We start from the raw sequence: 27219 nt of genomic DNA on the forward strand, positions 1-27219 counted from the left end.
ATTTCATTGATTTTTTTTTAAAATGTATCTTATAACTGGTATCTTAATGTCTTACTTTTAAGGCCAAATATTAAAAATATTCTTGTGGTAGTTCATGACTGCTCAGCATTTATACTGGATATATATCGTTCCTTTTTACCTTTAAGGATTTAAATGTAACTTTCCTAACGGTGTTTAGTCAAAGCAGCATGAATCCTTTAATCACTACCAAAGTCTTCATATTTTTTGTAACACACTCCTATGATCCATCCAAGCTGATATAGTCATCCTAGATTGAAGGTTAGGTTTTATATGTATAGAGTGGGGGGAAGTTCACTTGCCTATCATCTGTACAGCATAAATGAAGGGAAAATAGGACATTTTGTTAATAACTTTTGATAAAATTGCAAAACGTTAATGTATTCTATTAGGAAATAGTTCTAAAATGGTATCATTTCATATTTTAGAGCAGTTTACCTCTAAATGCATCAAAATGCTGATGGTGATTATCTTTGGGGGTGTGGAGATTATGGGTAATTGTTTTTTATTTTACGCTTTTATGTTTTTCTAGTTGTCTGTAATAAACATATATTGCCTGTAAAATTAGAACAACAAATGGCATTAAAAATGGGGAGGGAAAAATTAAAAAATAAATAGATAAAAATAAAACTGGGGAGGAGCAGCAGTTTACCTCTAATCAGAGAAGTTTTTATACTTATAAATGCAGTAGTTGTGGCTCACGGGCTTAGTTGCTCCGCAGCAAGTGGGATCCTCCTGGACCAGGGCTCGAACCCGTGTCCCCTGCATTGGCAGGCAGATTCTTAACCACTGCGCCACCAGGGAAGTCCCTATCATGCTTTCTTAAACAAAATTTTTATAACTTTTAAGTATCTTTAAATTTTTTATTCTCATAGTTATCAATAATTTGCATTTTTTGTATAAATGTCATTGTAATAATAGGACTTTTAAAATGTAGAAATGAGCTTTAGTCCAGTTACATGATTTTTTTTGCCATCTCTGCTACCACATATTAGAGGAATTTGGACTCTTCAAGGAGCTTTTAATCTTAATACTTTCTTCCTATTGGAAACTTAGTTGGTTTGTTTTATTTTTATTATAGTTGATAAATACCATATTTCTGCTTAAGAATTCTGATTTTGTTTTCACCTCATTGCTTTTGTTTTTCAGTATGTGCAACGTATAGAGAAACAGTTTCTTTTGTATGCCTACTGGATAGGCTTAGGAATTTTGTCTTCTGTTGGGCTTGGAACAGGGCTGCACACCTTTCTGCTTTATCTGGTAAGAATAATTTTAATAAGCAAGATTGAAAGAGATTATGTTTTAATTGGTGCTTTTACTATAGAAGTTAAAACTCTAGGATTTTTACTTAATTCCCTTTGTGTTTTATATGTATTCTAATCCTCAAGGCAGTGATTTGGAATTCTGTTTTGTTTTTCCTTTTGGGTTGAGAATTTAAAAAGAAAAGGGAGGAAGAACCCTTAGGCAAATGAGATTGTTTACTTATATTAATTCAGCCAGGAAATGTTTTTTCCTTCCAGATTTTGGAATAATGGTTCTCTTGCTTATGCAATTGTCTTTGTAATAGTTGAAGTTATTTAATTGTACAAAATTCCATGTAAGACTTAGAATTAATTTGGTCAGTTATTTTCTCTGTTAATCTGCAAATGAGAAATGGTATCTTCCCTCACGTCCTCAAACACCATGTACATACTGGATAGTTATTTTGGTAATCTTATTGAGTGCAGTTAAAGAAGTATTACATGTGTATAGCTAATGCTTTCTTAAACTTTTAAATCAAAGTATAAAATGTACCCCTCCTAAAAAATTTTTTTTTTTACTTAGTTGAAATGAGAGAGATAAAAGATAGGTTTTCTTTGGGATATTTGCAAATATACTGAAATAATGGCAGGGCTAGGACTAGGAGGTGACAAGCAAGACATCTAGGGCACAGAATTTACATTGGCACTTTTAGGGTCATGTAACTGTGGGGTTGATGAGTGAATGCCTCATTAAATTTTGTGCCCTGGATGCCTCTCTTGTTTCACTCTATTCCTGTCTCTGAATAATATATTGAAAACAATTTCACATTTGAAAACAGCTTGATCTTGATGGAGAAAACAGGTGAAAAGTTGTCACAGCAGTACTGATTCTGAATATAGTTCAACAGTGCAAACACTTCCAATCTCTGTGCTTCCGTGAATTCATTTCTGAAGCAGGTATGATAAATATTAAGAAATGATTATTCAGAAGGCTGCTGAATTAATGGTCTGAAGAATAATTTAAGAATTAATCTATAAGGGGGCTTCCCTGGTGGCACAGTGGTTGGGAGTCCGCCTGCCGATGCGGGGGACGCGGGTTCGTGCCCCGGTCCGGGAGGATCCCACATGCCGCGGAGCGACGGGGCCCCTGAGCCATGGCCGCTGGGCCTGCGTGTGTGGAGCCTGTGCTCCACAGCGGGAGGGGCCGCGGCAGTGGGAGGCCCGCGTACCAAAAAAAAAAAAAAAAAAAAAAAGAATTAATCTATAATACATAGCTTCTGTAAGTTTATGGGAGTTTAAAACATGGAATTTTAGAATTCCATTCATGATTGCTTGCTGATTTTATCCCAGATAGAAACATAAATCCTAGATAAGTAACCCATATCAGTGTTTCTTTAATAACTACATTCTAGAAGTATAATGCTATACTAGAGGTTGAGGCAGAGGGAAAAAAAGGAATTACAGGTTACAGGTTACCTTTCTGTTCTTTTCTAGACCTGTCCTCTTAGATTCCTTAGGAAAACCAGACTAAAGAACTCATTTGTAGCATTTGATTTATTTGGAAGTATTTGAAAAGCAACCCAGAGAACAGATTCTGCTGAATCTTAAAAGGAATTCTAATGAACCTTATAATTCCCATAATAAGTAAGAATAAAGAAATTTGAAACATGGAAGTTTCATGTTTCCTGTTTCTTTTTATATCCTTGAGAAACCCTTATAAAATGTGTTGATGTGAAAACATTATTATTTTAATTCCATTGATCTATGTATCCAGTAGAGGATTTAAAACATATAAATAAGAATTTATTATAAAATTCATTTGCGGGAAAAGTCAAGTCTTTGTTTCCATAAACTAAGTAGTTATTTCTGCCCTTGATCAGAGTGCAGGTTTAAGGGAATGTAGTTAGATTTTTCACAAGTTTAGAAAGAATTCTTCAAGAGCTATTTGAAGGAAAGTATCACTCTCTCATTATACTGAGGGCCATATGTATTATACTAGTTAAGCAAGTGTGGAGATAAAATCAAGGAACATCTGAAGCTGTGTTGCATTGTACATAAAAGCCATATAAAAACATTGTGGGATTATCATTGCTAATAATAAACTGGGGTCCAGAGTGGATCAGGCCATGTGTTTCAGAATTAGGTTAATTTGATTTCTGTTTGTGAGTAGCATTTAGAATTATTTTAAATGCCCTAAAATTAAATAGAAGCAAAATAACCAGATTTGTGTTTTATGAATATATAATTCTGGCTATAGTGTGGGTGATAGATTGAAGGTAGAAGAGAAGATGGTCAGTTAATGGTAATCCTTCTGAGGACACAGGCTTCCATGGAGGTAGCAAGAAGTATGGAGAGGAAGAGGTATTTACTAAAAAAAGAATATGCAGAGAAACTAAGCAGAATGAAGGCAAAAGGTGGCATAAACCTTTAATATTTCAAGAGAGTGGTTGGAGTGGCAGTGGCACTGGATAAAACAGGGCAAATCTTAGGGAAATTTTATTTGTTTAGTGTGGAGGAAGAAGGAGCCAAAGATTAGTGTTGGTTTTTGACTTAAATGAGAAGATGTTGTTACCATTAACTGAATAGAAACCTGTCATGTGGTCACTTGTTCATTCAGTACATAGTGTAAGTTCTGAAAAGAGAAATTTAAACGGATTTGTAATTATGTTGCAAGGTAGATGAGATCTTCACCTGATCCCAGTGGGTTGCTGGTGCCAGTGGTTGGATGGAAAGGAAAGGGAAATTTGTAAAGGACTAAGAACACTTTCTTTTCCTTTCTCTTTTTAATTAATAGGCTTTATTTTTCAGGCCAGCTTTAGGTTTATACAAAAATTGAGCAGAAAGGATAGAATTCCCATATACCTTTACACATACACAGACACGCACACGGAGCATTTCCCTATTTTTTTTTTTAACATGAGGTATAATTGACATATAACATTGTATTTCAGCTGTACAACATAATGATAGTTTCCCCTATTATTAGTATTATTAATATATTTTTCACAAGTCTAATGATTAATTAGTGTTATTTCCCCTATTATCTCGCTTTACTGTGGTACATTTGTTACAACTGAGGAACCAATACTGATACATTACTAACTAAAGCCCATTGTTTACATTAGAGTTCACTCTGTGTTCTATAGTTCTGTGGGTTTTGACAAGGGCTTAATGTTATGCATTCTCCATTACAGTGTCACAGAATAGTTTCACTTCCCTAAAAATACCCTGTGCTACACCTGTTTATTCCTACTCTTCTCCTTCCCCCTATCCACAAACCCTTAGAAACCACTGATCTTTTACTATCTGTGTAAGTTTTGGCTTTGTTCAGAATGTCATATAGTTGGGATTATGCAGTATGTGTCTTTTTCTGCCTGGCTTTTTTCGCTTAGCAATATGGTTTTAAAGTTCCTCTGTGGTCATACAGAGTGAAGTGAGTCAGAAAGAGAAAGACAAATACCGTATGCTAACACATATATATGGAATCTAAGAAGAAAAAAAAATGTCATGAAGAACCTAGGGGTAAGACGGGAATAAAGACACAGACCTACTAGAGAATGGACTTGAGGATATGGGGAGGGGGAAGGGTAAGCTGTGACAAAGTGAGAGAGTGGCATGGACATATATACACTACCAAACGTAAAATAGATAGCTAGTGGGAAGCAGCCGCATAGCACAGGGAGATCAGCTCAGTGGTTTGTGATCACCTAGAGGGGTGGGATAAGGAAGGTGGGAGGGAGGGAGACATAAGAGGGAAGAGATATGGGAACATACGTATATGTATAACTGATTCACTTTGTTATAAAGCAGAAACTAACACACCATTGTAAAGCAATTATACTCCAATAAAGATGTTAAAAAAAATAAAGTTCCTCTGTGTCTTCATGGCTTGATACCTCATTTCTTTTTATTGCTGAATAATATTCCATTTTCTGGATGTACCACCACAGTTTGTTTATCCATTCACTTATTGAAGGATATCGTTGTTTCCAAGTTATGGCAATTAGGAATAAAGATGCTGTAAACATTCATGTGCAAGTTTTGGGGGGTATATAAGAATTCTACTCATTTGGGTAAATACCTAGGGGCATGATTTGTGGATTGTGTATGTTAATTGGTGATATATAGGAAAGCAATTGACTTTTGTGTATTTACCTTGTATTCCGTAACCTTGCTGTAATCACTTAATAGTTTCAGGACTTTGTTGTCAATTCTTTAGGATTTTCTATATAGATAATCATGTTGTCTGCAAATACAGTTTTACTTCTTCTCAGTCTGTATACCCTTTCTTTTTTTTTTCCCCCCCCTGTCTTATTGCATTAGCTAGGTCTTCCAGTCTGATGTTGAAGTGGTGAGAGGGACATTCTCCCTTGTTCCCAACCTTAATGGGGAAGCCTTTACTTTCTCACCATTAAGTATCATGTTAGCTGTAGGTTTTTGTAGATTTTCTTATCAAGTTGATAAAGCTCACTTCTATTCCTAGTTTGCTGCGAGTTGTGTTTGTTTTGGGGATTTTTTTTTGAGAGTTTTTATCATGAATGAGTGTTGATTTTGCCAAAAGAACACTTTTTTAGACAATAGTGAACAAAAATGGATAAAAGGCCAATATAGCAAACAAATTCAGTATGTAAAGGCTTGAAGAGCAATATGTTAATGTTAAAAAGAAATATAAAGAGATACCCAGCATATGCCATTTCCATTTGAGCAGATTATCTTTAGTTCTTATATCTGTTAGTTCTTGGACACAGGATTCCTTCCAGGATTCCCTAGGTATAACAGGGAAAATGAAGGAAAACAAGCATTTGCAAAAAATAATTTTCAGGGAAGTCAAACAAAAGGAAGATAAAAGACGTCACTGGTTTTTGTTTATTTTCAATTACCTGGTTGGGATGGAAGTCAGATTACAAGAAGTTAACCATAGCTACTACTACTACTAATACTGAAAATGGCAAACATTTTCATCATCATTGTCATCAGAGTAATTCTAGTTGAAATCAGTTCTATTTTTTTTTTTTAAATAAATTTATTTATTTATTTATTTTTGGCTGCGTTGGGTCTTCGTTGCTGTGCATGGGCTTTCTCTAGTTGTGGCAAGTGAGGGCTACTCTTCATTGCGGCGAGCAGGCTTCATTGTGGTGGCTTCTGTTGTTGTGGAGCATGGGCTCTAGGCGCGCGGGCTTTAGTAGCTGTGGCATGCGGGCTCAGTAGTTGTGGCTCATGGGCCCTAGAGTGCAGGTTCAGTAGTTGTGGCACACGGGCTTAGTTGTTCCGCGGCATGTGGGATCTTCCTGGACCAGGGATCGAACCTGTGTCCCCCGCATTGGCAGGCAGATTCTTAACCACTGCGCCACCAGGGAAGTCCCAATTTATTATTTTTTATCCATATTTGGTATTCATTTTTGTGGGGAGATGTTGCATCCCCATCCTGTTGAACTCCAGCCATATGATTTGCTTTGAAATGTGAGCATAAGTGATAGGTGTTGCTTCCTGGCAGATGCTTCAAGGTTTGTCATACTGTCTTTCACCTGGAGCCTGAGTCTCTGACTGTGATGAACAGATTCCCTTTGCTAGCCTCTGATGGATATGTAGAGTAAGGGAGAAATAAATTTAGTTGTCTTAAGCTACTGAGATTTTGGGGCTGTTTGTTGTTAAAACCTATCCTGACTGATAGACTAGCTAACACTTATTGAATGTTTTCCCATGCTAGGCTTTTTGCTCAGCACTTTACATGAATTATGTCATGTGGTCCTCCCAAGAGCCAGGGTAGTCAATAACCAATAGTGTAGCAAATGTATAGTAAAAAAATTTCATGAGTAAGTATAGACTGTGCATTTGTGAACTTTGGCAATTATGGAGAAAAATAGCCAGGAAACCAAAGGCAAAGCAGAATCGAATAAAGGTTTAAGAATTTGATCTCTGTTATTATTTAAGAAGCTATTCAAAACTCTGGTTAGATTTTTAAAACGTAACATTTTCTTGGTGATAGATGGTTGACACAGTTTTATCCTTATAGATCACCATTCCTTTTGTTTTATATTTGTCAAATGTGATTGTATCTGGAAAGTCCTAATTACACCTCCTTTCATTTATGAGCCCTTACATAATCACTTAGGGAGATGTGATGTTAACATTCTCATGTCATACATTTTTGTGCTGATGAAATAGGCACTCTTTCCATATACCCATATAACTCCTCAGTCAAGAAAGCAATTAACTATATTAGGAGAGAAGTCTGGTCAGAAAAATGATCCTTCTTTTGACAATAATTTACAGCAAAACAGGTGAAAAAGAAACTGAGTTTAACAAAGGGAAAAGATTTAATTCATTCTCGATCATGGTTCTCTTTACTGGAAATTATGGCTTTAAAGTGAAATAGGAACATTTTTCCTGCATAGACAGACTTTCTCAATTACATTCTTCCCAGCATGGAAGTTAACCACTTTTGGAAGTAATCATTTAGTTAATTTTAACTCATTGTGCAACTAAATGGTGATTACAAATGTTACTGTATTTCCTAAAATATTATATACCTATATATCTGTCTTTAAAATGGAAAAGTTATCTTGATTTTTAAGTTTATCAATCAACAATTTCATTTATATTTTTAGATATAATTGAAAAGTTTTAACTTAATTCAGATGTCCTGAAAATTGTCATCACTTCTTTAAACATTAGATGTAAAAATAGTTGTTTGATTAAATTTTAAAATTAAATTTAGTGAAAATCAACAAGGAAGAATGACTACTATCAAATTTTGTAAATTGATTTGGGAAATCTAGTAGTTTGCCGAGAACAGATATGTAGCCACAAAGGAAGAGTTAGATACTGTTTATGCAGGAATAGTGATTGCTAACCAGAGAGGAAGAGATGAAGGGGAAAGTGAATGGATTCCTTCTCAAGGCTCAAGGGGTGTTGGTTGGGCCTCTGGGTTAGTTGGTTTGTTCCATTAATTCTAACAGTCAACACATGGGCTTCAGGAGGGCTGTTAATTCCCTGAACACTATACTTGTTATGTGTCTTCGCAAATATGCATCTTTCTGGCAGAAAGGGCCTATAGTATTAGATTCTCCAGATTCTGTAACCCATAAAATGTTAAGAACCACTCTTATAGGACTTTTTTTTCTAACTATGGCTATATTAGTTTGCCACTAGGTGGCATTGCTAATACAACTATACTATATTTGCAGGTTCTATTCTGGATAAATATGAAGCCCTCAAATAAATTAGAGGCATATTCTATTATTTATCTGTATTTATGACTATATAATGCCAGTTAATGCATGTGAATGAAAATAAGTTTTCTTAATAGTTTTGCACATTCATTAATTAGTTTCACAGTTATTAGACTTTCCATTGTGATACATATTTTTACATGCAGGACATACTCCCATGGCATGCATAGTTTCAGATGTAATACCATAATTCTATCTTTTTCTTTAATATTTAAGAATATGCAGTTGATGGAGGGTGATTTTGTTATGGGACTAAAATCTTTTATTCCTATCATGGGAGATACTTAATAGGGCATATTCAGAGCTGGATTTGAATGCATAGTCAGATATTACTAACTCTGTGATATTTGGCAAATATCTTAACTTTTTAAGCCTCAGTTTATTCAACTGTAAATGGAAAAGATAATAATAGTACCTATCTCATAAGGCTGTTTGGAGGATTAAATGAAATAAAACATGTACACTTTTCATTCAGTGGCTAGTATATATAAGGTGCTCAGTAAACGTTAAGCGACTATTATAATAATTATTGTCATTTTTCTTGCTCTGATTTTATTTTTAAAACAATCATTTTCAATTTTCATGCTTTAGCTATTATTCTTAAGAAACTATAAGCAAAATTTCCCACAATTGATTTTAATGTAGCAGAATGTAATACCATAGTTGAAAACCACAGATTACTGTTCCATTTTCAGTGACAATAGATTAGGCCGTTTGGATCAACTCGCTTGTGAAAGTATCTTAAAAAGTTGATAAAAATTTAAAACATCTGTTTAAAGCCACCATAGAGATAAAAAGATAGCAAAGAATTACAAGGCCAACATCTAGATTAAAGGGGAAGCCCAGAGAGGTGAAACCAGTTAAGTATATGGCCTTAATAAACCTGCAGGCTTTGGATTGGAACCTGATGGGCCACACTTTAAACATAAGGATGAACTAGATACAAATCAGCCCATACAGGGACTGAAGCTCAGGCTAAATCTTAAGTCTGGAGGAAAATAAAATAATCCTAGGCATCACATTATATTTTAAAAAAAAAAGTCTAGCATTCAATCAAAAGGAATCAGATATCTGAAGCTACATGATAATTTGGTCGAAACAAGAAATAAAAGAAATAGATCCATAGGGGATCTATTTAATGAAGTTATTAGATGTATACTTTAATCCAAAATCAATGTGTTTCAAGGAAGTAAAAAACAAGTTTGAGTATTTTTGCAGAGATTGAAAACTACAGAGGAGAGCAAGTGAAAACTTTGAATTAAGAAAACATTATCTGAAATGAAGAACTCAATTAATGGACTTCAGTAGACAGCAGCTAAGACAAGACTAATAAACTGCAAAATCGGCCAGAGAAAAATATCCAGAACAAAAAAGGAGAGATGGAGAAAAAGACATACTATCTTCAGAGGAATTTCAGTAAGACTGATTTGCTGTCATTGATTTTTTTTTTGTTTCAGAGATGAAGGACAATTTATTTTTCACAGCAGTAGCAGTAGCAAGTGCATCAGCTTTTTTTTTTAATTGGGGTATAGTTGCTTTACAATGTTGTGTTAGTTTCTGCTGTACAGCGAAGTGAATCAGCTATATGTATACATATATCCCCTCTTTTTTGGATTTCCTTGCCATTTAGGTCACCACAGAACATTGAGTAGAGTAAAAGTCAGCTGACAGTGGAATATCTTTAAAGGTCTAAAAGAAAATAACTACCAACAGAATATACTCAAAGTGTGCCCTGAACAGTATAAAATAAAGATACTTTCAGAAAAACAGAGCAGTTTGCCACCAGCAAACATGCTTTAAAGGAAATACTAAAAAGTGTTCTTTGAATGGAAGGAAAGTGATTCTAGATTGAAGCTCAGATTCAGGAACGAATAAAGATTAAGAAAAGGGTATATATATGGGTAAATTTAAATTAAGATTGACATTATGGTTTTTTTTCTTTTTTTGTTTTGTCTTTCTATTTTTTTGACATTATGTTTTTTAAATTTATTTATTTTATTTATTTATTTTTGGCTGCGTTGGGTCTTCGTTGCTGCGTGCGGGCTTTCTCTAGTTGTGAGCAGGGGCTTCTCATTGTGGTGGCTTGTCTTGTTGTGGAGCACGGGCTCTAGGCGCACAGGCTTCAGTAGTTGTGGCTCGCGGGCTCTAGAACGCAGGCTCAGTGGTTGCAGCGCATGGGCTTAGTTGCTCCGCGGCATGTGGGATCTTCCCTGACCAGGGCTCGAACCCCTGTCCCCTGCATTGGCAGGTGGATTCTTAACCACTGCGCCACCAGGGAAGCCCAACATTATGTTTTTAATGATAATGTTTTGAGAGATTTAAAGTATTTAGAGGGGGTTAAAATACATCATCTGCAAATCACATGTGGAGTAACTGAAATTAAATTATTCTAAAGTCTTTGCATTGCCCTAGAAAAGGTAAGATATTAATTTATATGACATTAATTAATAAAGATCTATATTATAATCTTTAGGGTAAGTAGTACAAGAATATATAACTATCAAGCTAATAGGCGCAAGTAAAAACCAAGTAATTTTTAAAAAGCCAAGCCAAAAGAGGGAAAGAAAGCAGACAAAAGGAACATAGAACAGGCAGGATAAGTAGTAAGCATTCAGTGGTATATTTAAATCCAAATATATCAATAAATGGAATAAATGTTTCTTCCAGTTATCCAAATAAATATTTTAAAATATTCAGCTATTTGCTAAATCCAGCCTTCATACCTAAAATATACACAGAAAGATTAACGGTAAAGGATGGAAAAAGATGAGCCATTTGATGCCAACCAAGAAGAAGCTCATGTAGTTATATTGAAATCAAAGTAAAGTATGAGGCAAGAAGAGTTAATAGATAGAATGTGTTTGTTGGTAATAATAAAAGACTCCATTCACCAGGAAGATATAACAGGTCTAAATTTGTATTTAATAATATATACTCAACTTATGGAAAGCAGAACTTGGCAGAAATTTAGAGAAGGAGATAACTTCCACAAACTTGGAGAATAGGGAAGTGTAACACAGTTACTGGCTATACGGTCAATGTGTATGTAACAATTGTGTTTCTGTATACTACAATAAACATTTAGAGAGTGAAAATTTTGGAAAGCATCATTTATAATAACATTTTTTTGAAAAGCAAATACCTAGGAATAAATCTAACAAAAGATATGCTTGGCCTCTATATAAAATTATAAAATATTGTTGGAAGCAAAAAGATCCAGGTAACAGAAGGTATATATTATTTTCATGGATTAGAAGACACGATATTGTAGCTGTTCTTCCCAATTTTGTTTACATAATCAATGCAATATCAGTCAAAACTTGAGTAGGTATTTTTGTAGAAATTGACAAAGTAATTGAAAAAAGATTTTCATCCTTGCAGCTTTGTAGTAAATCTTGACAACCAATAGGATGTGTCCCTCTTGTGTGTTTCTAATATTTCTTGATCTGGATAGAGGATACCTGTGTCTGAAATAATTCATTAAGATGATTGCATTATGCACTTTTCTATATGTACTATGCTTAAATAAATACTCTGTTTTAGTACATCTGCTCTTTTGTTTTAGAATTTTGAAGTCATTTTGCATAAATACACCTGTAATAGATGTCTAATTCGTGAGCTAATTTTGTCTGGCAAGTAGTGCAAGTTTACTGATTTCATTCATTTACTTTACTCATGTTTTTTGTAAGTAGATCAGATGCAAAAAAAGGTTCTGTGGCTGGTAAATTTTTCTAAGATCATACCTTCTAAGCCCTCTTCTCTTGGATACTAATTTCCAGAAATCCATTAACGAATTTATTTTAGTCTTAGCATGTATGTAGCAGGTTTCCATTCCAGGCCATCCAGGAATGCTTATTTACTAGTGGAAATAATGCCCAGAGTGAAAACAAGTTAATGAAGAGAACATGGCTGCTGTTAACCTCTTTGTTGTATCTCTGTGTTTGAATGTGTCAAAATTTTCACCTTAATAATGATTTGACCCAAGGGGAGGCAGCCCAGGGGCAGCACTTTTGCTGAAAAGGGACCGTAAAGGGATAGTAAATATTTTAGGCTTTGCGGGCTATGCAATCTCTTTTGTAACTCCTCAGATCTGTCATGGTAATAAGAAAGCATCCAGGGACAGTGTGTAGGAATGAATGTGACTGTTTTCCAGTCAACCTTTATTCACAAAGAGAGGTAGCCGACTGGATTTGATCTGCCGGCTGTAGTTTGCTAACCGTTGCTCTAACTCATGGGATGACAGTAGTACACCAGAAGAAGCATATTGAGCTTGGGAGCCTTAGTGAGCTAGCCACCCCCTAAGGATTTTTACGTGACGCGTTATGCATTTGATTCCTCCATTTGCCAAAAAAGTATTAGCACTTCTCCCAGGTCATAATATTAGACTTAACGTGATGTTTTAGAAGAGAATATAGTTGTGTGAGTGCTTGAGTGGTCTGTAAGACCATCAAGGGGAAAAAAACACAAGTTTTCATGAAGAGAAAAGTAAAATAATTTCTTCCAAATGAGCTGCCTGATGACAGCAAAATTTAGTTCTAATCTCATGTTTTAAACCATTGATGTGTACAATTATTAAATACCGGTCTTCACAACACAGCACTTATTTAGAGAAATAAATAATTTGTGGATTACATTTAGATTGATACAAACAATTAGGAGAAGTGATAGGGTAATTTCAGTAGCCACCTTAAAATTATTTCCCATTACTAGAATATATGATTCATAATATATTCATAATAATAACCTGGTAAAAAACCAGTTTAACAGGAACTTTGGTACTTCATAATGAGAAATATATCTCAGACATGCTCCTTATATGCATTCACATTATTATTCCTCAAGTTATAAGACAAGCAGATGATTTAAGAGCCATTTGTAAACTGTATGCCATTAATGATTATAAAGTCTGTTCTATTTAACAGTAACAAAGGAAATGAGTCCTTCGGCAGGAATTTACAAATAATGTGATACATGAACAGTTTTTGACACTAGGTGGAGCAGTTTCCCGGAGAAGGGCTTCCCAAGCCCTATATTCCTTTCAAAATAAGCCCAGCACTTAGACAAAGAACTCAGAACAAAAACTATCAACAATCATTAAAAACTGTTAAAGGCACTCAAATATTGAGCTATAAATAGAAGGCTGAATATATTTTGCAGATAATTTTTCTCTTTGTCATATATTTTAACCACTGAATTCTCTCACCTTTGGGGATCAAAATGGTAGGGATTTTCTTTTTCTTTTTTTTTTAATTTTTATTTATTTATTTTTGGCTCTTCGTTTCTGTGCGAGGGCTTTCTCTAGTTGCGGCAAGCGGGGGCCACTCTTCATCGTGGTGCGCGGGCCTCTCATTATCGCGGCCTCTCTTGTTGCGGAGCACAGGCTCCATACGCGCAGGCTCAGTAGTTGTGGCTCATGGGCCCAGTTGCTCTGCGGCATGTGCGATCCTCCCAGACCAGGGCTCGAACCCGTGTCCCCTGCGTTAGCAGACAGATTCTCAGCCACTGCGCCACCAGGGAAGCCCTGGTAGGGATTTTCACATTAGAACTGCCCTATCTAGATGGCAGTTGGTATGTAGAAAAGTTTGGGAACTATTCAGTTACATTGTAGAGTAGATCAAGGTTTATAAGAAGATATAACATCAAGACATTATTATCTGAATGGTATTTATGAGTCATTTGTTTAATTTGACGATTTTAAATTAAGAATATAGTTTTATAGATAAAAATTGGTAGTTTAAATTCACTGGAATTAAGTTAGTAGATGTCAAGAGTGTTTTAAGTACCATGAGAAACCATGGCCATAAAACTGTAAGTTCAGAATGCAGTTATCAGGTGTAAAAATAAGATATAAATGAATAAAGAATTCTACTTAAAAATAAAAACAAAATACGACCTTTTTAAAATTTTTTATTAATTTATTTTTGTCTGTGTTGGGTCTTTGTTGCTGCACACAGGCTTTCTCTAGTGGTGGAGAGAGGGGGCTACTCTTCGTTGCGGTGCGCGAGCTTTTCACGGCAGTGGCTTCTCTTGTTGCGGAGCACAGGCTCTAGGCATGCAGGCTTCAGTAGTTGTGGCACACGGGCTCAGTAGTTGTGGCTCATGGGCTCAGTAGTTGTGGTGTACAGGCTTAGTTGCTCCACAGCATGTGGGATCTTCCTGGATCAGGGATCGAACCCATGTCCCCTGCATTGGCAGGAGGATTCTTAACCATTGCACCACCAGGGAAGTCCCCCAAAATGACCATTTTAATAGAAAAAAATTTTTGGTTCTTTGTTATAAAATAAGTACAGGGAAAGTTAATTGTGAGATATTTGCCCCTGTGTAAGATTCAGAGGTCTGTTTCTGCCTTAACGTTTAGGATCATTTCATCACTAAAATGGGGTAAAAATTTTACATTAAAAAAAATCCAACATGTTGATCACTATCAAATGTTTAAAGAACATCTCTGTCTATAGCACCCTGTTTCCTTTAGTGAACAAGTACTTTATAGTATGTATATAATATTTTATAGTACTGTTTTATATATATACATATATATATGTATATATATAGCTGTTTCTTACACGTTTTGACTCTTGGCTATTTATTGCCTAAAGTAAGTGTTATTTGGAGAACTGCATGGACATAGGTTGAAGTGAAATAGCGAAGCAGTTTCAGTAAGAGAACTATTGTAGTAATTGTTTAATGCCATGAGGTGGAATAATTCTTTTAAAAATTGTTAGCCAACCTGTTCACTATTTTTCCTGCTTGACTTCTGATTGTTGCTCCATAGCTTACGTGTGTATCCCTCGATAAAACAGAAAAAGAGAAGAAATTGCCAAAAGTAAGGTTCTAGTGTGACTTAATATTGCTCTTTATAGGTATAATGACTCTGGCTATAAGCATGCAGTGACTCAGGGCTCTTGCGGGAAGACCAACAGGCCCTTCTTAGAAAGGGTCTGTTTGCCTTTTTTTGATGAGGGCATGATCAGCTATTCTCCCTGTCTTTCCCCAAGGAATGACTCATGTATTAACTCTTAAGAGCATCACCATATCAAAAGTAGAAACCAGGGTCTCCAGGACATAGGGCTGAGTTTTCACCAAACAGAAGGGTATGCACAGACTGACTGACTTCCTGCCCTTAAGTCACTATTTATTAATGTGTGTTTAAATGAAAGCTAAGAAGATTCAGTTTTGCTGAAATCTGTTCTGTTGGGTATAATTTTAAACAATTTATAACCTTTTTAAAAGCTCTTTTTATAAATATGTGGTCCATTCCTCCTAAACACTTAAACCAACTTTATGATCAAAATTGCTTAGGTTGGGCTTCCCTGGTGGCGCAGTGGTTGAGAGTCTGCATGCCAGTGCAGGGGACGCGGGTTCGTGCCCCAGTCCTGGAAGATCCCACATGCCGCGGAGCAGCTGGGGCCGTGAGCCATGGCCACTGAGCCTGCGCGTCCGGAGCCTGTGCTCTGCAACGGGAGAGGCCACAACAGTGAGACGCCCACGTACCGCAAAAAAAAATTGCTTAGGTTTAGAGAAGAAAAGTGAAATATGTCTTTATTTATGGATTGATTGAATATAATAAAAATGACTTTAAAAATAGGTCCTTATAACCTGAAGCATGAACTATAGAGTTTACACATTTTTTGTTTTGGTTATTTTATGCTTATCGTAACACTTTTACTACATAATCTCATACATTGCTGTGTTACCTAGGTTGTGCAGGCATTATTATCATTATTTTCAGGCTTTTCATCAAATGAGGAATGTGAGATAGAAGTCTGATTACATCTAGTAAGTTACTAACAGGAACTAAAATCCACATTAACTAATGGCGAAATTACTGCTTTTTTACATATTATACTGCATTTTATAGGGAGGGACCAGGGGCTTAAATTTGTAAACTTGGGACCTTCTTCACAAAAAGAATATAAACACTAGTTAAACTTCTCAGTGCCCTTTTGGAATCAACAGTTTTATGCTCTAGCCTTCTAGAATTTTTTCTTGTATACCATAACCTTAGGTAAGTTGTTTTCTGACTGCGATGAGAAAAGCAATGATTAAAAGAATTTGAAGAGTACAATTCCTGTTTGTAAAAGCATTTCTAAACTCCCCTAAAAGTTGGACTTAAAGAAAACAAAGGTTTTGCAAGTCATACACACAACCATCTGTCATCTCCTTTCATTTATTTATCACCCAGATATTCCTAATGAATCACATTCCAGACTAGCCACTGACTCCTTTTGTTCCTCAGTGAAGGAGTGTGGCAAACAAATGTTTTCCCAGTGAATCAGCAGAGGATTCTTGATTTTATTACCTTTGCCCTAAACTTTCCAGACAAAACTAATTGGGAATTTTGCCTTTGGGATCTCAGTTGACTTCTGTGTGTGGATGATGAATTAGGCTATGAACTGACATTACAGATGTGCAAACAACTCCAGTCTTTAGGAATGTTTTATCAGTTCTGAGGGAGCTGCCTACAGTGGAAGAATGTCTGTCTGTCTGTCTGCTCATCTTCCTTAAAAACCTCATACAGGGACTTCCCTGGCGGTCCAGTGGTTAAGACTCTGCACTTCCAATGCAGGGGACACAGGTTCGATCCCTGGTCAGGGAACTAAGATCCCACATGCTGCTGGGCACTGCCAAAAAAAACCCCAAAAAACCCTCATACATACACATACTGCGCTCTTAATGTGACATCGTATTCTGCATCTTGGTTGGTAAAAAGGCTTGGCTAAATTAGGCTCATAATTAACTAATATGATCATTTTAGGTTTTCACTTTTTAAAAAATGTCTCTGGAAGAAAGGGCCCCCAAATGAACTGAACAATAAAGTTAAAAATCCAGAAAACACTTTTCCTTAAATGAAGCAGCAATACATAGACTAGTTTGTCATTTACTAATATGATTTTTTTTCAGGTTTTAAGGTGTGACTGTCCCACACCTTTCTTACAAAGATCCTAATTTGTATTTGTGGCACCAGGACTGCTTTCTCAGGGCTTACATAGGTACTACATTATTATCAGGGCACTACTTAGAATTTCTCTTCTCTACTGGATTAGGATATTTTTGTGTGTTATAATTTCAGGAATGATAATTTTACCTCTAGGATAATTTTTTTTAATTCTAAATTTCTCTTAATTTGACAGAGCTAGTAGGATATTTACTATTCCTGAATGAATGTAAATTGTAGACGTGTAACTTTTAAAATTTATCTTAAAAGAATGTCTTAAGTTAAAATACTTTTTCCACAAATACCTATATCTGCTCTTATTAGAAATCCTACCCCCTGATCTAACTGTGGTTTTGCTCTCACCCAGACATCTTCTTGCCTGGCCAAGCACTACATCTTTTATCCTGGACAAAGCAAAATTATTCCATTATCAAAACTTTGGAAAATATAGTGTAATGCAGCTCATGAGACTAAGACATATGAGGTTTTGAACTGAAGCAAAACCAGATGTTTGATATGTCACAAATAGCTGAACTATCTTGTTGAGTTGACTTCACTTAGCATGAGTATACTGAAGCACCCACCCACCCCAAAAAAGAACCCTAAAAACCTGTCACTGATGAGAGTGTAACTTTTCATCACAGTCATAAAATTTGACCTTCATATCATTAAAGGGAACTTCCATTGGCAGTAATTAGGAACTCTCAGGGGCAGTTAGTGAATGTTACTTATGACCTGGTTGGTAACTAGGAAATTTATAGAGCTTCCTGTGCTGGGGAATAACAACCTGGGCTGTACATAGCTGTTTAACTTCCTTTGATTACCACTATATAGATTAAAGGACACTGTCCTTAAATAGAAAAATTAACCTTTGAGGACTATCATTTGCTACTTTTCCTTAAGAAGTACTCCTTGTATTGATCTTTACTTACCTTGCCACATGGCACATTCTTTTCAGTGTGCTGAGATTCATTTTATACCACAGTATATGGTCTGTCTTGGTGACTGGATTTCATGTATACTTGAAAAGAATATGTATTTGGCTATTTTTGGGTATAGTGTTCCATATTGTTCAAGTGTTCTATATCCATACTGGTTTTCAGTCTATTTATTCTATCAACTAAAAAGAGAAGTGTGTTGAAATTTCAACTCTAATTGTGGATTTGTTTATTTCTCTTTTTAGTTCTATTAGTTTTTGCTTTATGTATTTTGATATTCTGTTATTAGGTGCCTGCACATTTAGGATTATTCTGTCTTCCTGAGAATTAGCCCTTTTATCATTATGAAATGTCCTTTTTCATCTCTAGTAATATACCCTCTCCTGAAATCTACTTAATCTGGTATTAATGTAGAATACTCTGTCTTTTGTATTATTATGTTTACACGGTTTATCTTTTTTCATCCCTTTACCTTTACTTTTGGATCTGGATATTTAAAATGGGCTTTTTATGGACAGCATGTACTGAGGTCTTGCTCTTTAATTCAGTGTGACACTCTCTGCCTTTTCATTTGTATGTTTGGCCCATTTGCAATTAATGTAGTTGTCAATATGGTTGGGTTTAAGTCTATCATCAAACTGTTGGTCCCACCTATTTTTTATTCTTTTCCTGCCTTCTTTTGAATTGAACATTTTTTTTGGGTATATGTAATGTAACCACATTACAGTATTATACTCCATTTTCTCCCTCCCATACTTTATGCTGTTGTTGTCATGTATTTTACTTCTACATATGTCATAGCTTTTGCTTTAAGCAACTAGTTCTTTTTTTAAGAGATTTTAAAATGAGGAAAAAAGGCGTTCTCTGTTTCCAGTACTCTTCACTCTTTTATGTACATTAAAGTTTCCATCTGGTATCACTTTTCTTCTATCTGAGAACTTCCTTTAACATTTATCTCCTGGAACAAATTCTTTTGGCTTTTGTATGTCTGAAAATGTTATTATTTCATCTTTATTTTTGAAATATATTTTCCCTGAATTCTAGATTCACAGATTTTGTTTTTTCCTTTCAGCACTTTAGAGAAGTAATTCTATTGTCTTTTGGTCTGTTTATGATGATAAGTCCTATCTGTATTTCCCTGTAGATGACTCAGTCATAACTTGGAAATATTGTGGGTTTGGTTCTAGACCACTGCAATAAAACGAATATGGTGATATATAGCAAGTCACACGAATTTTTTGGTTTCCCAGTGCATCTAAAAGTTATGTTTACAATATAATGTACTCTATTAAGTGTCTAAAAAAAAATATATGTACCTTAATTTAAAAATAATGCTGTTGGAAAAATGGTGCCAATAGACTTGCTTGACGCAAGATTGCCAAAACCTTTAATTTGTAAAAATCACAATGTCTGCAAAGTGCATTAAAGTGAGGTATGCCTGTAATGTGTTTTTATCGCCTCGGATTGCTTTTAAGACTTTCTTGATATTGCTGAATTATAGAATTTGATTATGATGTGATTATGGTGATTCTCAGCAATTTGATTATGTGTTTTATTTTCTTTATGTTGATCTTGACTTAGGTTTGTTGAATTTCTTAAATCTGTGAGTTGATGGATTGATATTTTTCATCAAATCTTGAAAATACTTGGCCATCCCTTCCCCAGTGTGTGTGTGCGCGCACACACACACTTCACCCTCTCTTTCTGGGGTTCCAGTTACATGTATATTAGACTGTTTGGTATTATTCCACAGGTTACTGAGGTTCATTTCTTCCATAGCCTTTACTCTCTGTGTCCTTTAGTTCAAATACTTTCTATTGCCTTGTCTTCAAGTTCTCTAATATTTTCTTCTGTGGCATCTAATCTGTTGATTATCCAATGAATTTTCCTATTCGTATATTATAGTTTCAGCTCTATAAGTTCCATTTTGGTTTTTTTTATACTTTATATATATATATATTTTTTTAAACTAGGTTTATTCAGTGGACTGAATCCAATACACGCTCTACATCTGCTGTTCTTTTTTTTTTATTTTAAATTTATTTATTTTACTTTTGGCTGCTTTGGGTCTTTGTTGCTGCGCATGGGCTTTCTCTAGTTGTGGCAAGCAGGGGCCACTCTTTCTTGTGGTGCACAGGTTTCTCATTGCGGTGGCCTCTCCTGTCGCAGAGCATGGGCTCTAGGCACGTGGGCTTCAGTAGTTGTGGCTCACGGGCTCTAGAGTGCACACTCAGCAGTTGTGGCACATGGGCCTAGTTGCTCCGCGGCATGTGGGATCTTCCCGGACCAGGGCTCGAACCTGTGTCCCTTGCATTGGCAGGTGGATTCTTAACCACTGCACCACCAGGGAAGCCCATTTTGTTTTTTTCTTATACTTTATATTTCTTCCCTCATTGTGTTTATCTTTTCCTTTAAATCAGGGATCAGCAAACTATTTCTGTAAAGGGCCATATAATAAGTGTTTTAAACTTCATAGGCCATAGAGTCTCTGTCAGAGCTACTCAGTTTTGCCATTACAGCACAGAATTAGACAGAGATGATATGTAAATAAATATACATGGCTGCATTCTTTGAAACTTTATTTGTAAAACTGGTGGTGGGCTGAATTTGGCCCCTGGGCTGAAGTTTGGCAATTGTTGCTTTAAATCTTTGAACATGTTTATATTCACTGTTTTTAAGTCCTTGTCTGCTAATTCCATAATCTCTGACATTTCTGGGTCTGTTTCTATTGATTAATGTTTCTCCAGGTTATGTGTCATATTTTCCAAACTGCTTCACATCATATCTAGTTATTCCTTATTGGACACTGGAATGTGGTATTAAGTTGTTGATTGTATGGATTTTGTTACCTTCTTTTACAGAGTGTCAATTTTTTGTTTTGGGGGCAGTACCAGTGGATCAACTTGATCTATTTAAGGCTTTTTTAAAAACCCTATTATGGTCTGTCTAGAGTAGCTTTTACTGTAGGCTCTTTCCAAGGTCTTCCCTGAATGTTGAGTCTCTCCACTCTAGCTAGATGAAGTTCAAGTGTTTCCCAGCCCTGTGTGAAGTCTAGGAATTTTCAGCTTACAACCCTCTATTGTTCTTTTCTCACTAATTGTACTTTGCCTGGCCTTATGAAATCTCATCATAGCATGCAGTGGAGCTTTGTGTGCCAGAGTCTCAAGGGGACCCCCATGCACACATGTAGAGTCCTTTCTCTGCATAGCTTTCTCTTCACTAGTATTCTGCGCCACAGATTTCAACCACTCAGCCCCCCTGAACTCAGATTTTCTTCTCAGTGCAGCAAGACCACCATGCTTTGCTTAGGGTCTTTGTCTTTGGACTATGGATTTTACTGCAGACACAGAATGTGTCTACAAGTGGAAAGCCAGAGTCATCACAAGGTTTCCTCATTTGTATCCCTTCTCTCAGCAGTCAGAAGTATTATACTGCCTGTGGTACAGTGTCTGAAAAAAATTGTTCCACGTATTCTGTTTAGTTTTCCAGTTGTTTAGTGTAGGAGTGTACGTCTCTACCAGTCACTTCATGATATGAGGCAGAAAACCCTCAGCCACAGGCCAGAATCTCTAGCCCGTATATATCAATACTTGCATACTCCCATGAGAGCTGGAATGTCCTGCTCAGTACGTTGTGTTATTTTTATGTTTTATAGTGGATCTTTCCAGGTAGACTTTGCTGCTTATACTGTAGCTGTTTGTCTTTATCCCTCATCTCTTCATTTAGTATGGTTTAAATGTGATTCTTTCATATTTGATACATTGTAGTAGGAATTGTAGGTTTTAGAAAACAGACTTAAAAGGTAGTTTGAATATGTGTAACTTTTAAAATTCTCTTAATCAAAATGATTGTTTTTTAGTTTTTGTGTTTGGATTTTTCATGTAAACTAATATTTATCTCAGTTAAGCCTGTTATATTTAGGAACCATTAACCTATAATGTTGAAAAGAACTTGTGAGGTTTCCTATCAGTTAACACAGTCTAAACTAAAATGTCAAGGTACGGTTAAATGGGCTCTTGAGAATGAACAAAGGACAAGAAGCTGAGTTATTCATGTTCATTTTGTCTGGGAACCACCACATCTGCCTCTAAGGCTGAGTAATCATGACCTATTAGTGTGGTTATGGAAAGTATATATCAGTTTAACTGTGTGAACCATCCTTTCTTTAGGGAAAATATTCTCATCAGATTGCTGAAAATTTCCCTTTTTAGAACATTTAAAATTAAAACTATGAATCAGTCTTTTATCTTGTTGGATAACCTGTTTAATCTGTTGGGGTGCATATTTTATTCTTGTTTCTGGAATAGAAATGTAGGTTTTTCCTTCCTATATAATCCCAGAAATCTTATAATTTTAGTGTCTAGGACGGTTCAATTTTTTTTCACCTAGAGTTCATTTCTAGAGGACAGTTGTAGGGATATCATGGACAGACTCTTGAATTTCTTTTGTTTTGCCTAGTAGTATCACATTTCTCTTTTGTGTTTTCAAACAGTAAATGTGGAAGTTACAGGGGTTTTTAAAAAATATTTATTTTCTTTATTTTTTTTGGCTGTGGTGGGTCTTAGTTGTGGCACGCAGGATCTTCATTGAGGCACGCGGGATCTTTCGTTGCAGCATGTGGACTTCTCTCTAGTTGTGGCACACAGGCTCCAGGGCACGTAGGCTCTGTAGTTGTGGCGCGCAGGCTTCAGAGCACATGGGCGCTGTAATTTTGCGGCAGGTGGGCTCTCTCATTGAGGCACACAAGCTCAGTAGTTGTGGTGTGTGGGCTTAGTTGCCCCGCAGCATGTGGGATCTTAGTTCCCTGACCAGGGATCGAACCCGTATCCCCTGCATTTGAAGGCAGATTCTTTACCACTGGGCTGCCAGGGAAGTCCCCCCCCCTTTTTAAATTGCATCTGATGTTAGCTATAAGTAAGTGTACAGTGAGAAATTTTTCACTAATTGTTTAGTTACTCTGAATTCTACAAACTTTAAACTTGGGTTTGTGTGTGTGTGTAGGATCACAAAATAATTCTTTTTTCTTTAACTGAAATCTCTTTTGTGCACATAATATTCAAAGAAACAGTTGTAGATTTCATGGTTAATCACAGCTTTTCAATAAAAGTTCCTTTTTTAGAGATTCTATAATCATTTTTTAAACTTATTATCACTACTTATTGATTTCTGTGAATTAAAATTCAAGAAGAAGATGAACAGACTAAAAATTCACATAAGTTTTTTTTTTTTTGGTCCAGAAGAAAACCTTATAGTTAATTGAGTCAGTGCTAAGTGTAGGATTTCATTTTTTAGATTTTTATTTGAACACAAAATGCAACTGTATTTAAGGAGAAATGTAGCTTAGATTTATGAATGTCTTTCTTTTTCGTATTAACATGCAACAGAAAAATTTGTTTAATGTCACCTTTTATCTGGATAGCAGTAGGAGTTCTTTAATGTTTTATTTCCATCACTACATCTTATGCACTTTGTCTTTGAGCCACAAATTCTTTCACCATGTGGTTTAAAAAGACTTTCTTATGGGCTTCCCTGGTGGCGCAGTGGTTGAGAGTCCTCCTGCCGATGCAGGGGACACGGGTTCGTGCCCCAGTGTGGGAAGATCCCACATGCTGCGGAGTGGCTAGACCCGTGAGCCATGGCCGCTGAGCCTACGCATCCGGAGCCTGTGCTCCGCAACGGGAGAGGCCACAACAGTGAGAGGCCCACGTACCGCAAAAAATAAATAAATAAATAAAAAGGCTTTCTTATATCCAAAGATCACTTACTGTATGTGTATCTATATATACATACATATGTATGTGTGTGTATCTATATATACATACATATGTATGTGTGTGTATATAATTTTATTCTACAAATACAGTACTTTTGTTCATAACAGCTAATGGCTAATACTTTTTGAGGGCTTATTATATGCCCAGCACTGTTCTAAGCCTAGTACTTTATATGTGTGTTACAGTAACATGTTAAGAATATCCAACTTCTAGAGCTTACACTTCATGAGAACTTTGGAAATTAGCAATAGATTTTATTGACATCTTGATTATGTTAGGGGTTTTTGAATTTTGGAGCTAGATAAAAACATAAGATGAATCTAATTCTTTTGCCTTGCAGAAGAGTAGCTTGAGGTCCAGAAAGGTTAAGTGACTTGTCTGAGTTCGCTTATTTTCTGACACCTAATAGCCTATTAGAACCTAACCTATTTGAAACTCTAAAGGAGCTTGTTTAAAACATACAGGTTGGGGGGCTTCCCTGGTGGCACAGTGGTTAAGAATCTGTCTGCCAATGCAGGGGACACAGGTTCGAGCCCTGGTCCGGGAAGATCCCACGTGCTGCAGAGCAACTAAGCCCATGTGCCACAACTGCTGAGCCTGTGCTCTAGAGCCCGCAAGCCCACGTGCCGCAACTGCTGAAGCCGGCGCGCCTAGAACCCATGCTCCGCAACAAGACAAGCCACCTCAATGAGAAGCCTGCACTCTGCAACCAAGAGTAGCCCCTGCTCGCTGCTACTAGAGAAAGCCTGCACTCAGCAACAAAGACCCAACGCAACCAAAAATAAAAATAAATAAATTTTTTAAAAAATCAATTAGTTAAAATAAATAAATACATAAAACATACAGGTTGGGAATTCCCTGATGGTCCAGTGGTAAAGAATCCGCCTTAAAATGCAGAGATGCAGGTTTGATTCCTGGTCGGGGAACTGGGATTCCACATGCCTCAGGGCAACTAAGTCTGCACACCACAACTACTAAAGGTTACATGCCTCAACTAGAGAGCCTGCGTGCCCGCAAACTACAGAGCCCACATGCTCTGGAGCCCGCGTGCCACAACTACAGAGCCCAGGCACCCTGAAGGCCTGTGCGCCACAACTAGAGAGAAGCCTGCGTGCCACAACGAAAGATCCTGAAAGATCCCACATGCCTCAACGAAGATCCTGCATGCCGCAACTAAGACTCGATGCAGCCTAAAATAAAACAAATAATAAATAAATCTTAAAAAAAAAACCTGAATCTTAAAAAATAATAAAAATAAAATAAAACATACAGGTTCCTATGTCCACCTATTGAATCAACTTATGCTTAGGGGACCCTGAAATTTATATTTTTAACAAAGTCCATAGTTGATTCTTATGCAGACACCTCGTCATGGCATACCTGTTAATTTGGAAACCACTGTGTTTAAACCTTTATCACACATCTAAATGTTAATTCATTTTAATCTATATGATTATTATTAATTTGTAATATTTCTAAATAAAGGTACAAAGCAGCCCAAAAGCTTCCATAGAAAAAATTAATTTAAAAGAAAAACTAACTGATACTGATTCCACAGTTTTATTTTTGTTTTGGGATGTCAGTGGGAAAGATAAGTGATGTAATTACTTCATCAACTTTTTTCTTTTGAAGTATAGTTAATTTACAATGTTGTGTTAGTTTCAAGTGTATAGCAAAGTGATTCAGTTATATATGTGTGTGTGTGTATATATATATATATATATATATATATATATATATATATACTTTTTCAGATTCTCTTCCATTTTAGGTCATTGCAAGATACTTAGTAGAGTTTCCTGTGCAATACAGTAGGTCCTTGGTTACCGATTTTATATGTAGTAGTGTGTATCTGCTAATCCCAAACTCCTAATTTCCCACCCCCACCCCCACTGTCCCCTTTGGTAACCGTAAGTTTGTTTTCTATGTCTGCATCAACTGTTTTTTAAGTAAGGACAAAATATAGTATTCTCAAATTATGCCTAAAGGAATAGGGGCACAGGAGGTTTTTATCACAGGGGATGGCATTCTTACAAATGAGATATGTGGATAAATAAAATAAGAATCAAGACAGAAATCATATGGTTTCCAGGGTCTAGTGTTGGGGGAAGGAGATTGACTACAAAAGGACACAAGAGAACTTTTTGCAGTGACGGGACTGTTCTGTACCTTTATCTTGATAGGTTATGGTTATACGACTGAATATAATTGTCAAAGCTTATTGAACTACTGACCTAAAAAAATGGCTCTTACTATATGTAAATTATACCTGAGTAAATTTGAAATTGGTTTTTAAGAAAGCAAACCATAAGAGATTCTGGAAAGGATTATTTTTTCAAATTATCAGTTGCATCTTGAAATATTAGGTAGATTCTTGTTCTTTAAAAGCTAACATTTTTCTATTAATATAGAGTGATTAAGGTACCATTAAAATAACATGTCTATTAATAATTGCTTTCTCTTTAATATTTCTCATCAGAGATTTCTCATATTTTTTTGTAGGGTCCACATATAGCTTCAGTTACATTAGCTGCTTATGAATGCAATTCAGTTAATTTCCCTGAACCACCCTATCCTGATCAGATTATTTGTCCAGATGAAGAGGGCACTGAAGGAACCATTTCTTTATGGAGCATCATCTCAAAAGTTAGGATTGAGGCCTGCATGTGGGTAAGATGTCCATTTTCATATTTGTTCAAAATTAACCTCACTGTCTTGATTCTTTGTACCTCATTGAAATTGAAGCCAGACATATACCAAGTCAGTAGATAATTAATTAATAAAGTTACCAGCTACCTAGCTTCCATGTAAAAGAAACCTTTAGAGCTTCTCCTGTTCATGAATAACATTCAGAAGGAAGGCAGGAAACCTTAGGTACCAGGAAGCATTGATACCAAGTAGACAATAGCAGGGAAAAGGAGTATAGATGGTGCAACTATACTACTTTGTAAAGTTTTACTAACGTTTATAAAACTTGATAAACACATAGCAAATGGTTATATATCAGTCCAAATTAGGTAAGTATTATATGTCTCTCTCCTAGATTTAAATACTCTGTGTTTATTCTTAGAAGACTCATTT

The 27219-nt window shown here is 35.9% G+C and overlaps 1 protein-coding gene across 2 annotated transcripts in view; it reads left to right on the plus strand.

Annotated features, from left to right (window-relative positions):
* Positions 1-27219, plus strand: part of VMP1 (vacuole membrane protein 1) — a 130566-nt gene that overhangs the window by 29335 nt on the left and 74012 nt on the right. For both annotated transcript variants that reach the window (XM_029211741.1, XM_029211742.1), the window contains exons 5-6: positions 1168-1278; positions 26641-26808. In XM_029211741.1, the coding sequence (XP_029067574.1) occupies positions 1168-1278; positions 26641-26808 (279 nt within the window). The remainder of the gene's footprint in view (positions 1-1167; positions 1279-26640; positions 26809-27219) is intronic.

The sequence above is a fragment of the Monodon monoceros genome, unplaced genomic scaffold (genome assembly GCF_005190385.1).
Source record: "Monodon monoceros isolate NGI ecotype Baffin Bay Population unplaced genomic scaffold, NGI_Narwhal_1 Super_Scaffold_9, whole genome shotgun sequence".
In the NCBI taxonomy this organism is placed as follows: domain Eukaryota; kingdom Metazoa; phylum Chordata; class Mammalia; order Artiodactyla; family Monodontidae; genus Monodon; species Monodon monoceros.